At 41.5% G+C, this 26000-nt stretch overlaps 1 protein-coding gene across 4 annotated transcripts in view; it reads left to right on the plus strand.

Annotated features, from left to right (window-relative positions):
- The window catches only part of LOC148041810 (Zn-dependent exopeptidases superfamily protein), a 129733-nt gene extending 116041 nt beyond the window's left edge, over positions 1-13692 (plus strand). For 2 of the 4 annotated variants that reach the window (XM_087682691.1, XM_087682707.1), the window contains 4 exons: positions 11830-11969; positions 12091-12163; positions 12730-12804; positions 12974-13691. In XM_087682691.1, coding sequence (XP_087538817.1) covers positions 11830-11969; positions 12091-12163; positions 12730-12804; positions 12974-13276 — 591 coding nt within the window. In that variant the 3' untranslated portion in view covers positions 13277-13691. Of the gene's footprint in view, positions 1-11829; positions 11970-12090; positions 12164-12729; positions 12805-12973 lie in introns of all 4 variants that reach the window. The other 2 variants (XM_087682700.1, XM_087682681.1) reach the window with 2 other exon arrangements.
- Positions 13693-26000: the final 12308 nt, after the last annotated feature.

Raw genomic sequence — 26000 nt, forward strand, 5'->3', positions numbered from 1 at the left:
AAGGCCTGCCGAAAGACTCCCTGACATCTGTCTTGAAGTGAAAATCTCCTGGAAAGCCATCAGTAGGGGTTCCTTCATCACTTCCTAGTAGGTAGTGAAGAAGACCTTAGAGAGGCCATCCTCTCCTAGGTATTTTTGCCCATCTTGGTATGGAAAGCCTCCTCTAGTTTTTTCTCTGTGAAGGGGGCTAGGAGGGAGCGTTCCATCTCCTTTATGATGAGGGATGGGATGTGATCCCAAACTTGCTGTCTATATCTTTGTTCTCTAGCTGAAACTGTCTCCTGCTGGAAAAGGCGCGTGTAATAGTCGGTGGCAATCTTGATCACCTCGTCTAGGCTAGAACAAGTTCTCCCATATTAATCCCGAAGGCTGCGTTTTTGCTCTCCTGTGGTGCGAGGTTGGTGCACCTAGAAGAACTCCGTGCACATCGTGTCTCCCTTCTGCGCCCAGAAGGCTGCTGAGGTTTGGAAGGAGAACTCCAAGCGCCTATCCTCTAGGCCAACAATGGCTGCTCGCGCGCGTATCTCCTGTGCGTGGAGGGTGGAATCCCCTGGTGCCTCCTGTAATAATCTCTGCATGGCTGCTAGGTCCCACCGGAGTGCTCTCTTCTCCTCCCAGCTTTGCTGCTTGGCGTGTATGGCTACCTCTTGGTAGATTCTGGTCGACTCGGCTAGGACCTTTGCAACCTCCTCTACTATCCGGTCCCTCTTGTCCCACTCTCTGGTCCAAATCTGCTCTATCTGTCTCGTCACCTCCTCCCTCCTATAGATCAAGTCAGGGATCCGACAGGATCGTGTCTAGAGTGGATGCTGGGGGATCAAGTGTCACAAGAATTGGGCAATGATCGAACAATGTGGTGCCTGTCAACTGCTGAATCTAGCCTCCACGAGAGCTTTCCCACTCTCCCACATAGAACCTGTCCAACCGCTCTAGCAGGACCCCACCTAGCCGCCTATATCCCCAAGAGAAGTCCAACCACCTCTCCCTCCTGTGGAAGGCCGGGTCTCTTCAGGCATCGTGTGCTCCTACTGCTAGTAGAAAGACCTCCGATGCCTCCTGCTCCTCCCCAGCTATGCCTTGGTAGTTTCTGTCTCTACCCTGCTGGTCCTCCAAAGCCTCCAAGTTGTTGAAGTCTCCAACGATCCAGGAGTCCACCTCTGGGAGTCCATCCGCGATCTCCACTCAGAACTTGCTGCGTGCCCTAACCTCTGTAGGGGCATAGACATTGAGAACTCCAAGTCAGGAGTCCCCAATATCCAATCCGATCCATAGAACCCTTCCTGCCACTATCATCCCGCGGTCTCGTACAGAGGCAGTGAGACTTGGGCCGATAGAGGTGCATACGCCTGCACTCCTGCCGTAGCCGCCTATGGCGTGCTCCCAATCAGTGTGCGAGCTGCCTGGAAGTACCTTCCCAACCTGCTGGGTTTTCGGTGGGGGTTAGCTTATACTCCTGTAGAAGTAGGATGTCAATCCGGCCGGGAAGGGCATGCTACATGTAGCTCGTGCCGAACAATCAACTTCCTGGAACCACGTGCCCCACTGTAGTGGAGACTATTCACATTCCAGGATGCAAGGTGTAAGCTCATGGGGAAACTTGTGACTGACCGAACAGGCATCTGTTCGATGCGGAGGCTACTGATGAAGAGGAGAAGCTATGAGGCATGCAAGTATGCTTTGTCGCCGGTCTGGATGGCGAACTCCAGTCCCTCGTGGTGGCCCTCGGCCGGACCATAGGGGTGATAGATGCTCCAGGTGATACTATCAATGCGTCTATTAGCCATGTTGAGAGTCGTGACTCTGTACACTGGTAGAAACGGGCCGCTTGTGCCTGGGGCCACTCGATCAAATCCCTCGGAGCTCTCCACTGTGGAGGGGCTCGAAAGATACTGCTTAAGTGTGGGATCTCGACACAAGCCCACCAGTTAATGTCCATCATGCAACCAGGCCGCTGCTGTGCAAACAATGCTAGTTCTTCTCCCATCCACTGGGAGATATGGTCCGCTACCGGACTCTTCAACTCTTCCTCTATCTATGTAGTCGTCCACTCCCCTGAGCGAGAGAACTGAAGAAAAAAGGCATAGTTTGGTCCATCCAGTGGTGCTAGTAGATGAACCTTGCCCCTCCTTGATTTACAAACCATGAAGATCCCCACCTCCAGAGTTAGTGGGAACTCTCCGCTCTCCGCAACTCTCAAGTTGGACCATGGGCCATTGCGGAAGAACTCCTGTGGCAACAGCTGTGCCTGTCTTGAGAAAGTGTGACGGGTGGCAGGGACAGATGAGCTAGTGGCTGTATGAAAGGGGGAAGACCGCTAGTGTGAGGAGGATATAGGCGTGTGTGGCTCATCACCTCCTGTGGGAGAAGGGGGGTGGATTTAGGGGGGACTACTTGTACCGGGTGCGGATCAGGGGGGGTGCTTGGTAGGGGAGGTGGTGGGGGGGAGAAGGATCGAGGGATGGTGGGATGGACAAAGGTGCATGGTGGGTGTGGGGGGGGGGGGGAGATTTCATGGTGTGTGGGGGGAGGTGTGGGGGCTGTGGAATCTTAGGTGAGGTAGTTTGTGGTGTAGGTGGTGGATGTGGGGGGCTATGGTCCTGCCGGGTGGGTCAGGCAGGGGGGGGCCTGTGGAGTGCTCTGCCAAGGGGGTATCGCTTGCCCACTTGCTTCTTGCTATCGAGGTTGGGTCTAAGGAGCTGGCTGCACCCCCCCTGTCGTCTCCCTCTCTGTCATCTTTGGATCCGTGTGAAGCCATTAGCGTCCACCTACGGGCCTATCGGCAGAGCTGCCTTGGCTCGGAAACGCGTACACACTGCTGCCTGATGCCCAAAGTTGTGGCAGTGCAGGTATTGTATGGCTGCCCCGTCACAATGACTTGCTGCCTAAAGGAGTGCCCGTCCGCCTTAATCTCTAGGAACTGTGGGATATTCTTGATCTCTTTTACTGCCACCCGTACCTTTGGGACTTCAGCAACTGTCACTGCATCCGCGAAAGACGTGGGAAGGACAGTGCCGAAGAGCCGTCCAAAGTCTTCCACCAACTAGCGATACTATCGCCAGGCCGAGGAAGAGAAGGGTGACCGGGTGCCGAAGAAACCTGTTGTGGAGTGCAAATGCCTCCACAGTAAAGCCACTGTACCAAGGGACCATGTATGTGACCCCCTTCGTGGACGCATATGGTGAACTGATAAGTAACTCGCAAGCTGTGTCTGCCGAACTGAGCCTAACCATGAAGATCCCTTGGCCCATTAGGACCGCCTCCGCGATCTGCACTGTGCCGATACGCAGCGTGGAATGAAGCCAGTCCTGAAGCTGGGCCCTGGCTAAGGAATGCCCTACTACCTGACCATAAATTGTTGTTTCCTTTAGCTCTTGCTCCATAGCTCGGATGGCTGAAAGCTGCTCCTTAGAGAGAATGACACGCAAGGTGTTTGACTGGGGGGCACTCGCTGAGTGCACCAGCGTCTGACCAGAGGTTTCCATTGCATAACCCTTCTGAGAAAACTACCAATCACGTTGCAGTGCTACCTGAGGGGGAAAGTTGCTACAGGAGAGGGAGCAATTGGAGGGTGGGGGGGAACAATGGCGAGGGGAGGGGAGGGAAGTCAGCTATTTTTGGCAGTTGGGAGGGGGGGGAGCATTGTTGGACACCGCAGATAGAACCGTGATCGCGGACAGATGCAACGCGCCAGGGGGGGGGGGGGGGGGGGATAGCAGAGCCGACGGGGGGGCGGGACAACAAGGCGGGCGGGGGGGGACAGTAGGGCAAGTGAAATGGCGGGGGGTAGGCGGGGTATAGGCAATGACAGGCGGCCGAGTTCGTTTGGGGGGGGGGGAGCGAACTGTCGGGGCGGGAGGGGGGGGGGGGGGGGGGGGGGGGGGGGGGGGGGGGGCAGACGGCTAGGTGGGACACTAGGCAATCGCAAGCCATCGGGGGTTCAACTTTTGTGGCGGCGCGAATGACCTGGGTGGGCGCGATCAGACGTGACAGGGGGGGGGAGCTCCTGATGTGAGAAATAGGAGTTATGGATACATCCAATGGGTTTCTAGCAATAGTTTTGGACTGATTTTCAATTTTATGTTATGTATATGCTGGTAGGAAATTTTCAGTAGGTTTAGGGTATATGGCATGGTTGGACAACAATGGCCAATGTTGTGACTGTAATGCCTTATGAAAATTCTAGTGCAGTATGCTTTTCCTTTGGCACAATGCAATGCAATCGAGGATGATTGCAAAGATTTCAAGAGGGTGGCTTGTTACGAGGACGTGAAATTTTATTGTTGTATTTAGCGTTTGATTAAAAGTTAATCAGATGTGCTAATATCACTTGCACATGTGAGGTGCAAGTGATATTATTTCACAATGTGGGACCCAAGACCCTGATATATCACTTGGTGCCAAAGGCAAAAGTTATAATGAGTTATGCTTGACAGGTACTAGGTGGCACCAGATATTAGATTTGGGTCTAGAATAATTTATTGGCCACTAATGTCAGTGGTGATGTTGGAGACTAGGCATTAGTTAATTAATTAATGTCATTCTAAGGGTCAATAACTGCTTAGGGATACTTGGAAGATAAATTGACCTAGCCAATTTAATGGCTAGTGGAATTAATTTTTTAAGCAATAGAATAAATATTAAATTAATATTTTGAAATTTAAATAAGTTGGATAATGCTGAAAAATGGGATTAGAAGATTGCCACTTAGCAAAACTTGCCCATGCAAGTGGGAAAAACATTTTTAAGAGCTAGTGGAAGTCTATTCTAGCCATTGTGAGAAAGGAGGTTGTTAGAGAGCAAGGAGAGGTTGCTGATGTGATTTGTAGCCACCAAGGTTTAGTCCTACAGCATGTGATGGTCGTTTGGAGCTCTCCAGGAGAAGGTGACAGCAGCCCAAGGACCTTTTGGTGGAGATGACAGCATACAAGAGGGGGCAGTACTCTTTCTGGTGGTCCTAAGTTGTAGGTGACAACTTCCATGGCTGTTTGAGCAGGGCAGCAATAGCTTTTTAGTGTTTCTCACGATGAAACTTTGAAATTTCTCCTTGTACAGCATTCTCTCACATCCCCTAGCCATCTCTCAAATTATCTTAGCATTTTCTCGCAGTTTGAGTCATCAGAGGAAGCGATTTCAGTCAATCTCTATTGTAAATCCTAATTTACAGCAGAAACTAGGGTTTGACAGCCACCTCGAGATGCATGCTCAAAATTGAGGGCCTAGGATTCGAATTCAAGAGGCCAATGAGTCATTATCAGATTTGGGGTTGAATTTGTCTTTTCAAGGAGTAAGGTGAATGCCAATACCTAAGCAAAACAGGGGCACATTGGTTTAGAGGCTTGCCGGTTAGTTTTGATAGGAAGAGGCACTTGGATTAGCGGCGGAGATCAAAGGATTTCAGTTGTACTCTTCCTAGTTGCAATATAAGATAAAGAAATACAACAAACGACGCTAGTTTTGGGGCCAACAGGGTGTCCAATGTCTAAAATTAAAGTGGTAAAGTGTGCATTTTCAGTTTATGTGAATTTTATGCTTGCTGTAATTAGTGCCTATCTGAGGAGGAAGACCGGTTTCAATAGGGCTCTTTTTGCCAATCTCAAAAAGGATTTTGTAAATGACATACATTATGATTTTTCAGTAGTCTTAGCTGCATAGATAGTTAGAAAGCACAAGAATGGGCACAGCTGGGATCATTCAAGAACCTTGTAACATTTGGTGTTGGACAGGTCTTGTTACTATTTTGAATGTCATACAAGCTTTGGGAAATGATGATAATGAGCATTTGACCCTTCTAGAGAAATTGATGTATCAAGGACTCCAAGAAACTTGAGAAGATTTGATGGAAAGAGATTGTAAAAGCTAAATGGTTGTTTATGGCAAGAAAGCTCGGGGGCTTTTACATAAGAACTCATGAAATGGTTAAAAATGTAATTATATCAAAGCTTTGGGAAGTTTTATCAGAAGAACATGTCTTTTAGAAGCCTCAAAAAGGCTTAACTCTTGTAGAATGGAATGGGGGCCTGTGATAAGGTTAAAACAAGAATTTTAATAAAGCCATATAAGGCTTATTGGTGGGAAACATATCAACCTGCTCACATAGCAGCTGCACCTGGTCTTGAAGGTTCATGACTGCCATAGTTGGCATTTTTGACAATTGATTTGAAGCCTGGACTGAATTGGCAACCTTGTGAGGGTTTTGACACATGGAAATGAGCTGGGTACTTGGCATGGAGGACAGGCAGTGTGTGGTTGTGGCAGGTTGGATTGACAAGTGCAGTATGATCACTCTGAGAATAGAGTACTCCAACAACACTATAAATTGGTATTGAGATTTGCAATGAGGGAAGGTGGGGGGGGTAATACCATTATTGTACAACAAGGCTATTGTCTCTTCCCTCTCTCCCCATGATGCAACAATGGGTATGGGCTGTTGTTATCCTCCTCCTCCCTTCCATTTGGAGTAAACTGTATAATCAGTTGGGCTGTCTTTTTCCCTTCTATTCTCTCAAACTGTGAGAGCTTTCTGTAATCATTTGACAATGGGTTGGGGCTGTTGAGGTGAGTAAGAGAATGAGAACTGAAGTGCTATCAAGACAAGGCTCCAGGTTGCTGCAAGTCCAACCAAGGAAGGACTTTGACAACCATGCCAGGCTCAAAATGAAGCTATCAGCCTCCTGAAGACACTGAAAGGCTGCTGGCCAGATCTTCCTTTGACTTTGAAGAAGCTCTATATGGTTGAACTGTGGTTTTACAAGTGTGTGTCAATATTTGCATCCTCTACTTATGGGCAGTCAAGAGATCTTTTGCTAACTCATTTCAAAGCACGAAAGACATGAGTAAGAAGGCTAATAGTTCAGTTGGTTAGCACCCTGAAAAAGGAAGATTGTATGAGTTGAATATTGTACTGTCAGGAGGCTGCTTGCCTCTAGTATTTTGTTACTTCAAAGGCTAAGTTCTGGGTGTTGGAGTGGGTTTTCTTGAGTAGATTTCACAAGTGGGAAAGTTCAAGCGGAGTTCTTGCAGTCCTGATCTATCAATTGAAGTACCTTGGTCTTGTACTGATCCTGTGAGCTGACTAAGATATACCTATCATGAGTTTTGTCTCAAAGAAATGCTGTAAATGTAAAAGCTAGTAACCCATGTATAGGATCATCTGTCTTGAACCATGGATTCAGTCTGTTCATATTGAGGGTTTGTCATTTGAAGTTGTATGAGAAGTCCACACCTTGTATGAGCACTTTGTGGTGATCAGAACCTTGCAACCACATCCGTATTGTGATCCCTGATACTTTGCCAATATGAATCATTGATGTAATATCTTGTTGGGGAGGGACAACTGTTTGATGCATTTAAGTATATTGTACCAATATAATATTTGCTCATGGGTTTTCTAACAAAATAGTTATAAAGGAAGATCTGGTCCTTGCTTTGTCTCCTATCCTCTCCGTAGTAATACTCTATCTCATGTCCTCTCCATAGTAATACTTTATGGGTGTCCATGTGTCGAGGTTATTTCATGGCGATTCTCTGAGGAGTGGATCCTCATTCTAGAGTTGACATCTTATATCAGAGATGTAAGAGTACTTGAAGGTCTACTTGAACATGTTTACGGCATTTCCGTAGTCCTTGAAGAGGAATTTGCATTGTGAAGAATCCACATCCTGTACATGTTCCCTTGTTTGTAAAAGTTTTGTAAATGCAATGTCAAGAGCCACTTGCAATTTACACATGGAAATAAGAAAGACTGAAGCCTTTTCAAGGAAGTTATTGGGTGCTACTTACAAATTTATATGCTTTTGACTGTTCTTTGGGTCTGATTTTTTAATGGGGAGTATGTGTAAACAAATGGGAAAGTAGGTATAGAGGGATAAGTTGAACTGCTATGCTGACTCCCATCATCAGGTGCATGGTTGTCTACTTGAAGCTAACATTATCATATACGGATCATCTTGGCAATATGGTCATCAGAGTTTCCAAAAACTTGATGGGTCTTACAAGCACTCTAGACTTTTCACAGATAAGAGTATTATATTAGCAAGTGATCGGAGATTATCAACAGCATAGTACCTTGGTATATCTAAAAGTGTTAAAGTGTGCAAGTTCACACATTCTCTTTACTAAGGTGTGAATACTTATTTCGGTTTAGTACATAGGCAATTGAAGCCTATAGGAAGTTTATTGTGCAATCAAATGAGCAGATATAGGAGCTTCAAGCTGAATTCAGAGAGAGTGACTCAGCACTTGAGGCTAAGGAGGTAGAAATGGAATAGTAATGAAAAAACTAGCAGAAATCAATGGTCAATTGACGGATGTCACACTCTAGCTTGTGTAAGAAAAGGCAAAGATAGCTCTTCACGAGAAAGATAAACATGAGTATCAAGAGGTACATGGTCAATGGAAGACTGCTTACATGAACCTATAGGAGATCATAGCTACGCTACCCTAATAGGAGTCGTGTGCTTATTAAGAGGTGCACATGTGAAGTGCACGTCAATCAAGACACAGTGACGGCGCAAGTACCCCAAGTGAGCAGTGGGGTGACATTGGCAAAAGTTGTGTAAAGTTATGTTGGACAGGTACTTGTGGGTATCTGGTGTTATTTGCCTTTAATTGAGCCATTAAAATGTTGAGTGGTGACATTGGGGACTAGACATTAGTTAATTAATGAATTAATGCTAGTCCTAGGCCAATTGATGTTTGGAACAATTAAATATTCCATGAGGGTTAGCACATATGTAAATGGGCACCAACTAGTCCTAGGCCAATTAATGTTTGGAACAATTAAATATTCCATGAGGGTTAACACATATGTAAATGGGAACCAACCAGTTATTAGGCAGGGACGGAGGAATGATTAATTAATCTTCATAAATTGAATTCTGAAAATTAATTAATTAATGCTGGATATTACATTTAGAAGGCTGGCAAGTGGCAAACTTTCTCATGCAAGGCTGAGAGAGGGATGCTGGGGCTGGCTGAGCTGATTCTAGCCAGTTTTTGCATTGTTGAAGCTGAGAGAGACAGAAGAGAGGCCGCAGATTTTGTTGGTGCCCACTGCCAAGAAGGTTTCCAGCCACTAGGAGGCCCATCTGCAGTTGGCGACTACATTAGAAGGCCTTCAGGCTGTAGATGAGTGCTGTACCAACCTCAGGGGCTGTAGGTGATAGGTTACTGGAGGTGTGGACCAACTGGCAACAATATTTTGTTAGAAATTAGGTGACAACATTTTGGAGCAGTCGTGAGGGTGGTAGCAGCAAATTCAGCCCGCTTCCCGTGATAGAAATCAAAACTTCTGTCCTCAACTTCCTCTCTTATCTAACTATCATCCCTGAGCAATTCTCAGCCATTCCCAGCTCCAAGAGGTGTGCAACTGAAGAAATTGCTGCGAAAACACCTTAATTTACAACACCAACAGGTCATTGGAGGTGTGGACGAGCTGGCAACAACATTTTGTCAGAAATTAGGCGACAAGATTTTGGAGCAGTCTTGAGGGTGGTGGCAGCAAATGCAGCCCACTACTTGTGATAGAAATCAAAAACTTCTCTTCTCAACTTCCTCTCTTATTTACGTATCATTCCTTTGCAATTCTCAGCCATTCCCAGCTCCAAGAAGTGTGCAATTGAAGAAATTGCTGCTGAAACACCTAATTTACAACAACAATTAGGGTTTCTCAGCCACTTTGGGATCCATGCCCAATTACAGAAGGCTCCATACTTGGTGTAGCAGCTCTGAAGTACAATAATTTGCAACTGATTCGAGGGGTGAGCCCATTCTCCATGTATTGTGGTCCGTATGCACAAGATTGAAGACCCAATTGTGCTTGCATTGTAAGACAATCAAGGGACAAATTGACTCCAAGAGATACTGGTCACTTTTGACAGGCAATGTTTGAAGGAGATCAGTCCATGCCTTTATGTACTTCAAACTTTAGCAATACAAGTTAAAGAAATATGGCAAGGGGTGCTAGTTGTTGGAGCCAATTAAGTGTGGACTGCCCAAGATTATTGTGGTAGGGTATTTTCAGTTTTGTGTATTTTATTGCTTGCTGTAATTTGTCGTAATTCAAGTCAGATATCTGCCACCATTGCCAAGAAGAAATCCTAGTTTCAAGCATTGTTAACTAGCATATAGAAATTTGTTAATTAATATGCAAGAAACGAGAAGCAAAAGGATTGTATTCAGAGATGTTGGTGAACATGAGGGAAGGTGTTAAAAGTGTGCAAGTTCACACAATCTCTTCACTAGGGTGTGAATAATACTTGTGGTTTAGCACACAAGCACCCAACTACTAATTAGCGCATAGGTAACAAATTGCTGCTAATTAACACAGAGGAGACAGCTAATTAACAGGGCATTGCTGATTAGCATACACGCTTTTTATCAATGGGACATCTTTGTCCCAAGGCACAAAGGCAAGATATGAAGTTGATTTTAAGGATGATGTTATGATGGTGACATAATGTAAAAATATGTCTATGGTCATATATTTGACTTATGGCCACACTTTTGATGGTACAAAACATGTGTGTGCTTGGATTGTGGAAAAGTCTCCTTCAATCAAGGAGTAAATTTTTGCTTACTACCTTTGTATAGAGCTGATATCTCTCAATCAAACTATTTTGAAGCAGTAAAAAAATGAAGTGTTCTCTTTGTTTACTACAACTTCACTGTTGGGAACTTCTAGATTTGATCTTTGGAATATTTTATACAGCCACAAATTTAGCTGGTCATTTACCTACAGAAATGTGGACTGCACCTACCTACCCACCCAGGGAGCTGAATAATTGGAGCTACAGCCATTACCTCAGGATGGAGTTGAAGTGAAGTTGTTTCCTACATCATGAAGCATCTTTTACCAAAGTGCTCCTCGAGATTCACTTAGCCTGCAGAGATATATAAACTGTTCTCTATAACTTGACTACTATCCTAGATTGTGAGAGTGACAGTAGACAGTGAGACACTGTGGTGTACTATTAAGAGTATAGAGTGGTGCTGAGTGTAGCCCATACTCCCAACATCTCATTGTTCACATCATGAAGCATCTTCTACCAAAGGCTTCCTCGAGATTCACTAAGCCTACAGAGATAATAGATATATCAATTATTCTATGTAACTTGACTACTATCCTAGATTGTGAGAGTGACATTGGATAGTGAGACCTTGTAGTGGTGTACTATTGAGAGTATAGAGTGGTGCTGAGTGTAGCCCATACTCTCAACATGGCATTGTTATATTAGAGCTGATTGAACTCTGTAGTGTTAGTTTTGGGTTTGGATTGGGGATTTCCAATTAGCCCATCACTTGTACTTGGCAGCCATAGTTGCCCTTTCTCTATTGAATAAAATCTACTATTGTTTCCTCTACATTATCAGTGTATTGTTGGTTGCTAATGAGTTTCGTTTCGTTCTCCTCACCAATTTTTCTCAGGAAGGCCAGATGTAGGCAGGCATTAGAGTGACCAGGGGAGATCTTAGGGGGAGAATAAATGGACTAGGAAAAGGTGAGAAGACCTGCGAGCTAGTCCTTTCCTCCTTGGTAGAGGGAGATTCAATGGCTCTACGGTGTTTTTAATCTAGTTAGTTATGTTTGATGCTAGAAGGATGGATTCTGACTAGAATATGCAGTTATCATATTTGGGTACTGTTTTTAGATACGAACCTTGTTTGATTTTACTGTCTGATGGTTATGCTTTTGGTATCTGTGCATCAATGAGCCTCTGCATTCTCTTGAAATTTTTTGGTTGTGCTCATTTGAAATAGCTTAAAGAGCTCATTCTAGTTGTTTGCAAATTGAAAGTTGCAATATGATAAGCAAGTATTTTGCAAATGTCAGGCCATGTTTATGCCTTACGATTACAAGCATGAACTGCCAGATCCATCAGTTACAAAGCATATGAAGCCACTTTTGCAAATGCTGAATCGTCTGCATTGTAATAATAGCTGTGTCATTGGACCTGGGGGTGGCTCAGTTGGGTGAGAATCCAAGCTCGTCCGGCTGACTAAAGAAATCTTTACGTCATGTTCTTTTTTTCTGGATATTTAAGTCTTTAATCAATTCAGAGAAATTGACCTTGGGAAGTTCCTTGTTTTGCAGGTATCTTGCCCATGGTACCGCAACAGACTATATGTACAAGGCTTTAGGAGTTCCTTTAGCATTCACTTTTGAGGTAATAATGATCTGCCACCATTACAAGGTTTGATTCTCAGCTTTGTGGTCCTTTGCTAACATACTGGTACCTATGCTGCCATGCCATGGCTTTAGGTCCCATATTTCAGTAAGTGATGTGGCCAATGCTAGATCTCTGATGCATTCCCTGCAGCGAAAGGGCAGAACTTCCTTGTTATGACAACTAACACCAATCTTACTTTACAAAATAAGAGTTGTTGTACAAGCAGAATGTAAATGTATGTCTGTGACTCCTTGCAGACCCTTCTGTGCTCTCTCATTCAGCTTTGCATTCTGCACCCCTCCTGTGTCCTTCCCTGCTTGAGTGGAGGCAAAGGGATGATTCTTCTGCCTCCATTTCTTCCTTCTCCTTTTTATTCCCTGTCATGTGCCTGGTTTTGGCACAATGTCTCATGATTAGGAGCTCAAAGTCAATGTCAGTGATTGATACTTCTAGCTTTCTGTTGGAGATCATGCTCATTAGCTGACATGCTGTGCTTATATCCCTTAGTTCATACGTGCTTATAGGGATTATTACCGGTAAAATGTTGGGTGTTTACTGAACAGGTATATGGAGATCCAGGAGCTTCGAACGAAGATTGCTTCCGCATGTTTAATCCAACTGACCCCTCACTCTTTGAAGTAAGCGGCTATTGTACTGACCAATTTTTATGTTTTGGCAAATCGTGATACTTAAAACTGACAGCTGGTTTTGCTAGTAAGTTTCTATTTTTACTGCTGCATATCTGAAGACATTGTTTGTAGGCTACTAATAGACGGGCAGCAAACTTGTTTGATGGTATTTATGCAGAGTACTGTCAGGAACTGGTCCATGGCCTTTATCACCGTAGCTATTGAATCTGAAAAAGTCTTCAAGTCTTTACCTACTGCAAGAAAAACCTGGAGAGATGAAAATGGTCAATTATCTACTTCAAGTGGTGTAGCTATGACAGCAAGGAAGCATCTAGGCAAGGCTAACCTACAATATGACTGGGTCAGTGAAACAAGGATACTGTTGGGCGTTGCTTTTCTGTTCTCCTTTTCCAGTTTGACTTTTATCTGGTGTATGCTGTTAAAAAGCCGTAGCCCCAGGCATGGGGCTGCACTATCCTGAAACGCTTAAAGCATACACCCTAAAGTACCTCATAAGGGGTCAGGCAAATACAAATACTCTGGCCATTGGCATCCGTAACTACTAACACCTTCCTCTTTCGTGTAAGCTTCAGTCACAAAGGCATGTCATTGTTTCAGTATATCTCTATGCCTTGACGATGCGAATCGACATTGGGCATGCATTAATTGTACGTAAGGAAGCGAAAGATCAGTCCCAAAAGGCCCTTAAAGCTTGCAAATTTGCACGCACTTGGGCCATAGAGGGGAGAGATTTGTCTTGAAGTTTCTTGTGAGATTATTCAAGCAAACATTGTACTTCTCGGTTGCATGGCTAAACCCTAAAGCTTCCATGATACCCCACGCACATGAAGTACGATGATGGAAACGAGATGACTGTTAATGCACTACGCGTTCTGGCTCGCACGCACATGGTGAATTTTCATCGCGTAATGTTGTGGTTACTCGGCTGTTAGAGCTTTACGAAGAAGTGATTCTTTTCCCCCTCCGTTTGGGCTTTGCCAAGACATTGCGGAAAAGTGAGATCCATTGGGTTTTCGTGATGCGTTTTCGCCATCGTACCTCACGTTCGGGGTAATATCATAAAGCCATGGTGATTTTGATCTCAGACGATGGCATATGCATTTTTAACGAAAACATGTTTGCCTGGAATGATGTTTTTGAAAGCCCTCTCGTAAGGCCATGTGTTAGCTCTCCCATGAAGCAATGTGTTGAACCTGCTAACATAAACCGCCCCGCCCCCAGCACCAAAAAAAAAAACACACACACCCGAAAGGCATAACAAAATCCAACTTGCTAAAAGCTAAACACAATCTGCATGGTTTTGATACTAACCAATCTCGCAATACAGCGGTGCAAGGACAGAGCTTGAACATGCATACGAGGAAGAAGAAAATAGAGGCACAAAAGAAAGAGAAAAAACAAGAGCAAGCAAAAGAAGCTACAGATATTGAAAGTGGGGGAGAAGTTTAAAAAATCAATGGAAAAGAAGAGTAAAAGTGAGGGCTTTTGTTGTGGAGGACCAAGATAGCGAGGGAGGGCTTGTATTTGCTTGGAATGATTTGAAAGTGAATGAGGTTGTGGCAAAAACTGAAATGGTCGACCTTCAAGATGGTCAGTTTGAAAGAGTTGTTGGAGACTGTCAGCCAACCACCGTGGTGCGAGAGGTAGAAGGGTCGTTGAAGGCATTGAAGCTAACTACCAAGCTGCTTGGCACGATGACCCTTGCACATGAGCTACCATGGCAAAAGGCTAGTGTCCAACTTTTTATCAACCATGTCTCCCTAAGCAACTTGCGCACACATGAATCTTAGTTTATACTCATAAAAAAGTTATTGGCAAAGACGAATAAGGTTACCAATCTTACAATGGTAAGACCCTTATAATACACCTTCTCTCCATAGTTTTGCAGGGATACCATAGTTCAACTAAGGTGTGGGAATCTTATATTGTGGCCACATCATTATGCCACATATGAAATGATTCACTTGCTATTTACCATGGTACCTCATGTGTGAGGGCTTTGAGGGACATGATCTCAATGGAGTGAGGCTGAATATAATTACCTCATTTGTTTAAATATGAAATATGCAAGCTTGTTATGTGTGGCTTGTCTTCATCATTCAAGAAAAGTGTGATATTTTCTTCATAGAATCTTGATGTCCACATGTAAATTCGTGATGTTTAGAGGGAGAGATGCAAGTGGGGTTGCTTGGCATTTGCATTGCTTAAATTTTTTTTGATTGAATTCAAATCCAAAGAATAATATACATCAAGCCAATAGTTGCATACCTATACATGTCATTAGTAGTTGGATTGCCATCCATATATCTTGTGATTTTTGAGTTGCATATTGAAAGTAGCTGTGCACTAGTGCTAACCACAAACGACATTTTGGTGTTCTAAAATACAAGTTGGAATTTTGTTGTACACTAAAAAATATTGATGTATTTTTTTAGTATTATAGTTATAAAACCAACATTTCATATTGATTTTAAATATAAAAATAGGTTGCTTTGGGAAATTGTGTTTATTTTTATCATTGATAAAAAAGTTTTTCATGAGCATTTTTTCAGTGGCTGCTTCCTTAGCTCAAGTTTAATCTTGGGATGCCCTTTATAAAGGAGTGAACGAGAGAGAGAGAGAGAGAGAGAGAGGACTATATGAGAGAGAATAAAAGTCAAAGAAGAGAGTCTAGATGAGGAGAGACAGAGACTAGAATTGTAGAGAGAGAGAACACAGAGGAAAACCATGAAAGTTGAGAGAGAAGATGTAAGTTGAAGAGACTTACATATTATTAAATGTTGAAAAATAAGTCTTACACTTTAAATACCAACCATTGTAGCTACTACTATTTATTATTATTATTTTAATCTTTTGTAAATGGAAAATCCAAGAATCTTGAATGAATAAAAAAGCTATGATCAAGTATATTGTATTTACATCAATGGGGAATGAGAAAACCCAATACTTGATCATGAATCTTAGTGAAATAAGAGCTATAAACAAAGGTAGTGCATGTTGTATACTATAGGACCTTGGTGTAGTAAATCTAAGATAAGTTTCAGTAGTAGAAAACTTCAATTAGGGTGTGTTGTACATCAAAACAAAGCTTTTTTCAAATGCTTTTAGTCCATGTGTGCTATCTTTTACTTTCCATACTGCTTGTTTGAGTTGCAATAGTGCTAAGAAAATGGAATCCAACTGCCATAACTGCTTGAGAGAACTTATCTAAAAATAGCTTTTCCTTTTTAGAAGTGATGCTCTAATCTCCACGATAAAAAAGCAAGAAAAACATCACACAAGGACATGGAAAAAATGACTCACTTGAAGAAGCACCTACCACCACATAAAACACGATCTCTGTACCTAGGGATCCTCAAGTTAGGCATGCCTGGTGGCTTCAGTCGGCCGACTCCACTCCTAACCCCTTAGCCCTTTTGATCCGCCACTTCACGCTTAGGGCCCATCAAGGGCAGTTCTTCCATTTGACCCTCATCAAGATTTCCTTTAGTAATATCTTCATTCTCTTCATAAGCTCCCTCTTTACATTTGGACTAAAGGGCCTCCTCATCACGACACTCCTATGAAATGCTCACATCTTGTAAGGATGGTTAGATTCGTTCCTCTTGACTACACCAAGTAGCATTTAATACAAGCATTTTTCTTTTGAATCTAGCATTCTTTAACAAAAGGGTTTTTGCCATCACCACACAAGCACGAAGATACTCATTATATAATAAGTAGAAAGGAAAATTAATATGAATGCAACATGTTCGCTGGTCTCAATGGAGCCTATCTTTAGTAGCGTGACCAATGAAGTCATCCAATGAAGCCCAATACTCTTGTGCGCACCAGTGGAGGTTTGCGAGCTACCATAACTCACTTATTAGTAGCAACCTCTCTAGTAAGAATTGAGAGTAGTGCCACTACATATTCTTGTTATTGTTGAGATGATCGTTTTAGTAGGGATATGAGTAGTTGAACTACATCTTGGCCTTGAAAAGATTGCAAAAGAGTTGCAGTATTCCTACAAAAATACCTCAATGATTGCATTAGGTATGCTTGAATTGTTGGATTGACCATGGTTATCAATCCAACTAGCATTCTCTTGGCTTCCACATTATCGTTTTATTCTTGTAAAACAATGTTGTCATAAAGACTTATGAGGGACTCCATCATGCTTTGTTGTAGTAATTGAGAAGCATGAGTGGTTAGCTATTGGGTAAGGATCTACTCCATCATAATTTCATCTACCACTTCTATTATCATCATGGTATCATAAAAAACCATATGTGCATGTGGCAATACATCAATCATATTAGCCATGTGAGCAATTGACTTGTTGAATTCTATTTCTCTTATGATGCTCAAAATATGGCTATTGGAATATGGAAACTTGGACTCCTTACCATAAGAAACTAATCCTTCAAAGGCTTCAAAAGGAGTTGCATGGATGGAGGTTGCTAAAACATTATCCTCAGATATTTGAAGACATGCAAAATGATGCAAGGCTTTGAGCATAGATAGCTAGTGCTACATCACTTCTCTATCTTGAATATGCACTTCCGAATCAACATTTCCTTGTTGAAAATCATGAATACAAATGCTGTTATAACCATCCTTATCTGACGATTAACCCACAATATCTTTTCCTCCTAGGGATTGGCCTAATTGTATATGGATTTTCCAAGAGTTGAGAGAATATCGTGTAGGTGTGGACTCCCTCATGTCTGAGGAATAAGTTTGCTACAAATTTTCTGCATTGGTAGACCCCATTTGTTTGTTATTGGAGGTATCAACTAGACAATGTGAATTACTAAACAAGTGGCTTCTCTACTACTAAAGAAACTGAAGGTCACTAAGTCCCATTGGCCTTTGAAGTCCTCCTAATGGTTGTCTAAATGTTCCTAGTCTAGTCCTTTCCAAAGTAATTGTATCTCGGAATTTGTATCATTGTATGGAACTTTGGTCATATTTTGAATGTGGAATATACGGTTTTGAGCACTATGCTCAATAGGTTTATCAAGAGGTGTTCGTGTGCTCCAATTTTGTTGTTGCTTATGAGCTCCAACATTCTCTAACAAAGAACTACCTGTTGCATAGCTAACTTGTTGCTAAAAAACATAGCCATAACTAGCTTTACCCATCTTGTTATTAATATTATTTGAGATTTTCTATAAGATATGATGGCTAGGTCCAAGAGTTTCTTCCAAGTTTGATCTCACTACCTATGATTGCTCATCTTAGATGTCTCTCTACAGGGAATGGCAAGCTCCATACCTACTGCATAATCACATCTTAATGCTTTGATGTAATCTCTAGGTTATACATACAAGTTGACGGTTGCTTGACTCAGTTCTGCTACTTAATGCTTTCTTATAATCTCCATGTCATCTCAGAAGCCAGCTTGTAACTTTGAGCACTTCTCCACCATGGCTTTGGTATTTGGGGAGCATGATGAAACAAGCCAAGAATGCCACAAATCTTCCCCTTGTCCCTCTATTGCAAGCGGTATGATGGAACAAGCCAAGCATGCCATAGATCTTCCCCTTATCCCTCTATTGCTGGCAATAGTATATGCTTTTGTTCTCAAACTACAATAAAGTTGAATAGTCTTGATAGAAACACAGGAACAATGCTAACTACATTGGCGACATACATAGAAATTGATTAGCCCCTCTTTCTTGAGTGAACTTGAGAAGATGTAGCAATAGTGGTTGTACCACAAGAGATGGCCGGAAAGAGTTTTCAACATGACAAAGGCTCACAAGTTGCCATGGATGATTATCAACACATAGATGTTGATTGATTCCTAGACAAGTCAATTTCTTGTCTCTTTGAATGATGAGCTCTTTTACACAATTCAAAGGGTGGATAAACAATCATAGAGACTACTAAGATTGCATTTGCACCAAGATTTTCCTTGATCTCTTCACAAGCAATGGTAAAGTTGTAACATTTGATGCTCCAAACTTATCCAACAATGAAGATTGTTTTGATGTTACTAAATTGAAGTAGAGAAAACCTTGTGGACTCTATTATCAAAATTTGAAGTTAGAGATAGTTGTGTCAATCCAATCCAAGAATAGGGATTTGAAGACCTCTCAAAATGCAACTATATACGCATGTAGTGTACAATCTAGTCATCAAGTACTGCATCTACAAAAGATGCCTCCTTGAGCAGTGTAGAGAAAGCTCTAGTGGAATTTGCAGCTTGTGTGGCTTCCTCCCCAAACAAAATATCTAGAGGTCAAGTGGTTGCAATATTTCAAAAGTCCAATCACTAGAAAGCAATGACACGATTTCTATAATTCATCAGAAAGCTTGGAATAATTCCTGTGAAGAGTTTCAAAGGAAAATGTCAATTAACAATTCTGCAACTATTATTCTCATACCTTCTAACACCAAATTCCCTAAGATGGTAGTTTCTCTTTGCTCACTTTCCACTGATTTGAAGAAAATATTTCATGAAGGTGATGCATCAGTTGGTTATGAATTGTTGGCTCTTATTAGAGGCAAGATAGCTTGTCTCCATTGGCGACCATCAGCCATAGCCTTGGGTAAGGTGGAGAGTAGAGAGAGAATAATATAGGAGAGAGAGAGAGAGAGAGAAGAAGAAGAAGAAGAAGAGTACAAAGGAATTAGAATATCTGGAGGGGAGAGAGAAAGACTAGACTTGGAGAGAGTAATATATATAGAAGCCATAAAAGCTAAGAGAGAATATGTAAGATGAAGAGACTTTTGTATTATTGTAAGCTGAAAAATAAATGTCTCACACCTTAAATACCACCCGCTAGTATTATTGTATGTTGAAAAATAAATGTCTCATACACCTTAAATACCACCCGCTAGTATTATTCCCCATTATTAATTTCCAACTCTCTTACACCCTTAAGAAAATGACATCTATATTTCTTGTTGTGAATGAAGTTACTCCACATTGATATATATGTGATGTGAGTGTACTGCTCTCTTTTAATGGATGAGAGAGAATGAAGCACCACAATGTTTTTGTCATACATATCAGATGGGGTGAAATTGACATGTTGCATGGTGTGATTATTGGTGAGATGGTTGGCAAATGATTTTTTCTTTTGTAATAGAGCCTTGGCCATAGCTAATAGTTGAGCAATAACTTGAAGAAGAGGGGAGGAGAAAGGAGTTACACACAATCACAAAGAAAACAATGTTGCCATAAGACTAGGTTTGTGAGCTAATATTTGCACTTGAAATGTGTATATTAAGATGACATTACTCTAGTTCATGAATAGGGGAGGGTATGACTCTCAACTACTTTTCTATTCATAGTAGAACCATTCATAGCAACATGAAACAAGAAACATTATCATGGCACCTACTCATTGTTTTAAAAAAGCTTAAGCGAGTTCCTCCACACCTTCTCTCGATTCTTGCATACTCAAGGGCATTAAGTATGGGATGGGTACTTAATTTGAATGGGCTTAACAAAGGCTAACCATGCAAGTCCAACTTTTGCCATCCTTTGGTCTTTTAATATTACTAAAAAACATTGTGTGTGTGTGTGTGTGTACATTTTGTATTATTTATTTCAAAGCTGATTGAAAAGCTCCCCATGGTTTATATTTCAAAGCAAAAAAGGAGTCATTTTTTGTCATAGAGAAGTATTGCTATAGGGACTTTAACCCTCAAACCCATATAATGGTGGGGAGAGATTCTACCGCTTTTACAATGACTAATCATACTAATTGAAGAGCGATGTTAAGAGAAAGCTGCTTGTGAACAAAAACAAGATGGGAAAGCCATAATTGCTTGCATTAATGAAGATTTGTGATGCAATATTCTTGCACAAATATTTTGTAACACTACATTGCAAAACTTGACATTGGTTTCGTCATTCATCAAATATTCAATAAGGTGTAACTATTGCAAAATTCTCACTTCCATGCTCATTTGTATACCTTCACCACTTCAAGAGACCTTTAATACCATAAGAGTGTTCATTGAAACACCACTATCATTGTTGATGACTTGAAAATGGTGGTATAATTAGGTTATGTGAGGGAGTATTTTGCAATCATTTTATGCAATTAGTTAATGCATCTTAGAACAATTTTTAATCCATAAAAGTTAAATAAGAGAAATGAGAATAATATACATGTTTGTATTCCACATATAAATGTTACCAAAAACCAATAAATCAAGTTATGAACATGATATCAAACGTGGTTGCCAAAGGTCGTATGAGATAAATATTTGAAATAAGCATTGCTCAATGGAAGGTATTGTACATTTGCTTTTTTTAATATAAATGTCTAATAATCCAGTAAAGTGATGTAAGTAGAAGGGCATGCTTGTATTGTGTTACAAGACGGTAAATATACATATTCTGTGGGATGTTAAAGATTCAATAAATTAATGTAATGGACCTTAATCTTTAAGTTTCCCATTTGGGCAATTTGGGCATTTAAGCAACAAATATTAGCTTTAATTTGGAATAGTGTTTCAAATGAAGTCTTAAAAGATAATAGGGCATTCTTATCTAATATCAATAATTCATTATAGCTGCTAGGGTATTACATATATAAAGGCACTGCACAAATTTGCTCCAATTAGATAAAGATCTGCTTGAGTTTTGTGTATGCGTGTGTGCACGTGTATATACATGTAAGTATTATCAATTGTTGCATGCACATCTATGCATATATCTCTCTCTTTGTATCGATCATACAAAAGTAAGAAAAGTTTGTCTAAGTAAGCAAATTAGTCTAATTAATCTTTCCAAAAAAATTGTAAATGGTATCAAAGTGCTACATATTAATATTCTTTGTACATATGGAAGGGATGCATGGATTGTAATGTATACGAGAATGTATGAGAGAGAGAGAGAGAGAGAGAGAGAGAGAGAGAGAGAGAGAGAGAGAGAGAGAGAGAGAGAGAGAGAGAGAGAGAGAGAGAGAGAGAGAGTGTGTGTGTGTGTGTGTGTGTGTGTGTGTGTGTGTGTGTGTTTTGTAATGCAAAGGCAAATTCTAAAATAATAACGAAAGGAAATGTATACATAATTATTATTTTATGTGAAGAGAGGCTCATATAGAAGACAAGAGTGGTGTTTTTTATCTTGTAAATATATGTGTGTGACTATGCATATAGCCATGATGAGCTAAAATCACTAATTACCCTTGACCCATTTAATGTTCTTCTTAAATGTCTGATACAGAACTGAAGGAAACTTTCCTCTATTTGTATAAGCAAAATGGATATACCTAGTATGCCAAAAAGAGTGCTATTTGTAAGGCTATCTAAGCTACACACACTCTACTCAATGAAGCATGTTTTTTCGATGAATCTCAAGTTTGCTAATTAGTTAGTGAGTGTCAATACAAGCAAGCTTTATGCACTATGTCTTCATATTTTTTAACCATTGAGAAACCTTTAATTTGCAAATGTTTTTTTTGCTTGTTTTTAAGCTAAATAGAATATTCAAACCTTGAAAGTGTATATTGTGATACTTTGTTAGCTACTTTGTATTTATGCAACTTGAGAAGCTTGGAATCCATGTACCTTATTTTGAGCATATTTAGCGTAAGTAGTTTTTGTGATCTTTTGTCTATGGAGCTTGAGAAGCCTGAAATGCATGCTTTTGTGGCCTTTTGTCTATGGAGCAATGTAAGAAATTGTTTTTAAAATATATATACAAATGAGAGTTTTTAATCTCGTAGAGCCTTGTTTGATCTTTTGTCCTCGATGTGGCTGTGACCATGATGATTTCTTATGATGTCCAACCAAATTGACCCTGTCCTTTTGAGGCAAGACACAAATATTTGAAGGTTCAAAGGTGCCTTGAGCATTAACACTAGAGACTAATACTTGGCACGCCTAGGGGGAGTCATAAAACTTGTGACCAGTAAACCCAGTCCAAAAATCATCCCTCGACGAATGAAAACCATTAGGGCCCTAGTAATCGCAAATTCAGGACTATACTAGAGGATGGAGCTCTGTAGAGTGCACCACCGAAGGGACTCAGAAAAGCTTGAGATTGAGCTCCTCCCAGTATCGGTGTTACAGCGGTGGTGCCCATCCTGTGGAAGTAAAGCCAGCTCAGGAGGCAGAAGAAGGATTGTCGGCATCTTCATTGGAGCAGGATGCGGACAAGGATATCAGCAAGGTTGCAAGCGGGTCGGATCAATCGATCGAAGCGGCGAAAATGGAACCGATCTAGTATTCCCTGCACAAATTCATGGTCGTGCCCGAGGTTTTGGAAGTTGATGATGCACCACTTACCTCGATGAATGCATAGGCTTCATTCAACAAGCACCCGGTTCAATTCCAAGTTCTATCATGAATCCAATGATTATGGCAAACTACACACGAACCACATCTGCCTCTGGTTTCAAAACTTTACACTGCACTTGCATCAAACGATGACTCTTCCATCGCCCGACTAGAGAGATGCCATCTCTAAGTCGCCATTGACGGTGGCTCGGGTGACTTGATGAGACTGGGTTTGAGCTGCAGGAGCCGGATCAGTCACTACCAAGTCGACTTTCTTGGGGATGCTCTTTTCCAACTAATTGTATTTCCTCCATCACAATGTCATGTTCATTTAAACTCTCTCTCAATTAGAGCTTGATTTCATTCTTATAGGGCTGCATTAGACATCTCCAGAGTCCAGAGCAGCAGAATGCTCTCTTCCTGACATGCTCCAGAGTCCAGAGCAACACGAATTGTACATGGGCAGAATGCAGCCCTATAAGAATGAAATTAGCCCATGTCAGGAATGTCCAACTCGCTTGGACCTACGAGCAGACGTGGTAGTGGTTGAGGATGTAGTCGGAGTTTGGGCTCCCTAGGGACAGCGCAAATACCACCACAATTGAAGCAACAATAGATGAACAAGTCGACGGAGGAGTAGGTGTAGCATCAACAATCACCTAATCTAAGGTGGTGTCCAAAGACCTAGGAGGAGAGATGAGTGGGTCAAAGATTCTCCTTCTTGGGACTTTGCAACATTGCCAACACTTGCCCAATGCTTATCAACTGCTTGTCCTCTTTGACTTACATGTCACAACCAGCCACCTTGGAATACGAAGAGAGAAATTTTCTTTTAGAATAGGGCCTCCATAATAAATCTTAAGGTATCTTGCATGTCTAAATCCACCATGCCCCTTGAACAATATTCATCAGAGGTTGGGGAGCCGAACAATTGTTGCATCTTATCCTATGACAAATTGCTTGGCCACCAAAAGTGACCACACCACCCTTCTATAGCATCAACACAACATGAGGGGGAACAATAGTGCTCCATTGTAGTTGTGCACTATAGCTAGGCAAGGTAATTAGAAATCCATTCCTAGACATCAAGAACGTTCACAAAGGAGACAACTTACACAAGAGAAGAATACAAGATAACAAAAGAGTAATGTTGAAGGATGGCAATGTATAACATGTAAGAATCTTAAAGAAGCCACCAATGCATATGTGCAACATCATCATCCAAGAAATGATAGATGCTTTAACTATTCCTATAGAACAAGAAGCCACTACCACAAAAGCACCATGATGGAGATGATTGATGTTGAAGAAGGGACCAAGGTATTGCCACTATTAATGTGACCACCATGTCAATCGTAGGAATTTGGAAAAGATGAGACTATTCTAGTTCCTCCAACTATGTGTAAAATGGATTTTCTAATCAAGGGCTTGCATGATGTTGGAGACGATAGTTATTCACATACTTTGGTTGAACTTCACTAGTTAGGGTCCCAAGTTGGAAAGCTCCATCAATCATGGTTTGAAGAACCAGAACCAAACCATCCATCAAAGCTTGAACATTTCCAAAATTTGACCCATTTTACTATTGAAGATGAAAGCCGAATCACCTTTGAGACAGGAAAGTAGAGGAATATATGAAACTTTGAGCATATGGATGATGTTCATACTAGAGAAGATGATGATCATGAAGCAAGAGAGGTAGGGGATGATCATGTTGTAGGAGACAAGATTCCAATAATGTCATTGTATAGGAAGATGATTGTGTAACCATTGTTGATGATACTCTAATGATGAGCATAGTGACAATAATAGTAGTGGGATTAATTTGTTTATAAGTTTAAATATTGAGATGTTTTTAGGAGGTAATAAACAAATGAGGAGCTCCACAATCAATCAAGATTTAAAAAGAAATACCTTGACATTTAGCCGGAATTTAGATTACAAAAAGCTATCGCTCAATTCCCTAGTTCTTGATGGATGCATGAATAGACCCTCTTTCAACTTCTTCTTTGAGAGACGAATCCATTTCATCCCTTGCAATAACACAAACATAGGCTTTAGCTCCACATCTTGCACATTGCCTTGCTCCTTGTCCAGAGCCCTTGGTCCAGCTCCATGCCTTGTCCCACATCCGTGTCCTCAATTATTGAAGTTCCCTTCCCTAGGAGGATTATGAGGAGTGTTGACATAGGCATTTGTTTCCTTTTTGAAACATTGAGCATGGAAGTGGCCTAGTTGGTTGCATTTAGAGCAATGTGGCTCATTATTCCAATTCTTGTTATCATTGTTATCATTGATATAGCAATTCTTGTTATCATTGTTATTATTGATATAGCAATTCTCGGGAGTGTTAGCAATATTTATGTGGCCTTGATTAAAGTTTGTGTGCGAGTATTTTACTCGAGCTCTTTTGGCATAAGAAAACATGTGAACCTATTGTACTACCTTGAGAGAGTAGCCACTAGTGGTTGTGCTCTCATCAAAGCATCTTCTAGGTCAGTGGGTGCCTCATTGCTTCAAACTGCCCATTGAGAAGTAGGTTCAAGCCTTGACAAAAATGCACTACTTGTTGGCTCATGGACATGTGGGTGTACTTCTGTACTATAACAAAGCAAGAATAATATCTTTCAAGAGTCAACCCTTGTAGTTTGAGGGTGAAGAGCTCATTCATTTTGTGCAAGAGACAGATATCGACTTTGGACTACCACCTTGATTTGGCTCCATGCCATAATGGACTCAGAGACAGCCTTATCACATCACCATTATGTCCACTAAGGTCATGCTTCTCTTGTAAGCCTCAGTTGTGCAATCATTGCTTGATTTATTGCGTTTGTTCTAGCAGCTAGTAGAGAAGTAATCTTCTATCTACTTGATCCATGTTTTGTCACTTATCTCTACCTTCTTTCTTTGCTATTAAACTCAAGTGTCTTGACCTATTTGAGTAGGAACTTCCTCTC

The sequence above is a fragment of the Lygodium microphyllum genome, chromosome 1 (genome assembly GCF_053477565.2).
Source record: "Lygodium microphyllum isolate KBCC chromosome 1, Lygodium_microphyllum_v1.1.10, whole genome shotgun sequence".
NCBI lineage: Eukaryota > Viridiplantae > Streptophyta > Polypodiopsida > Schizaeales > Lygodiaceae > Lygodium > Lygodium microphyllum.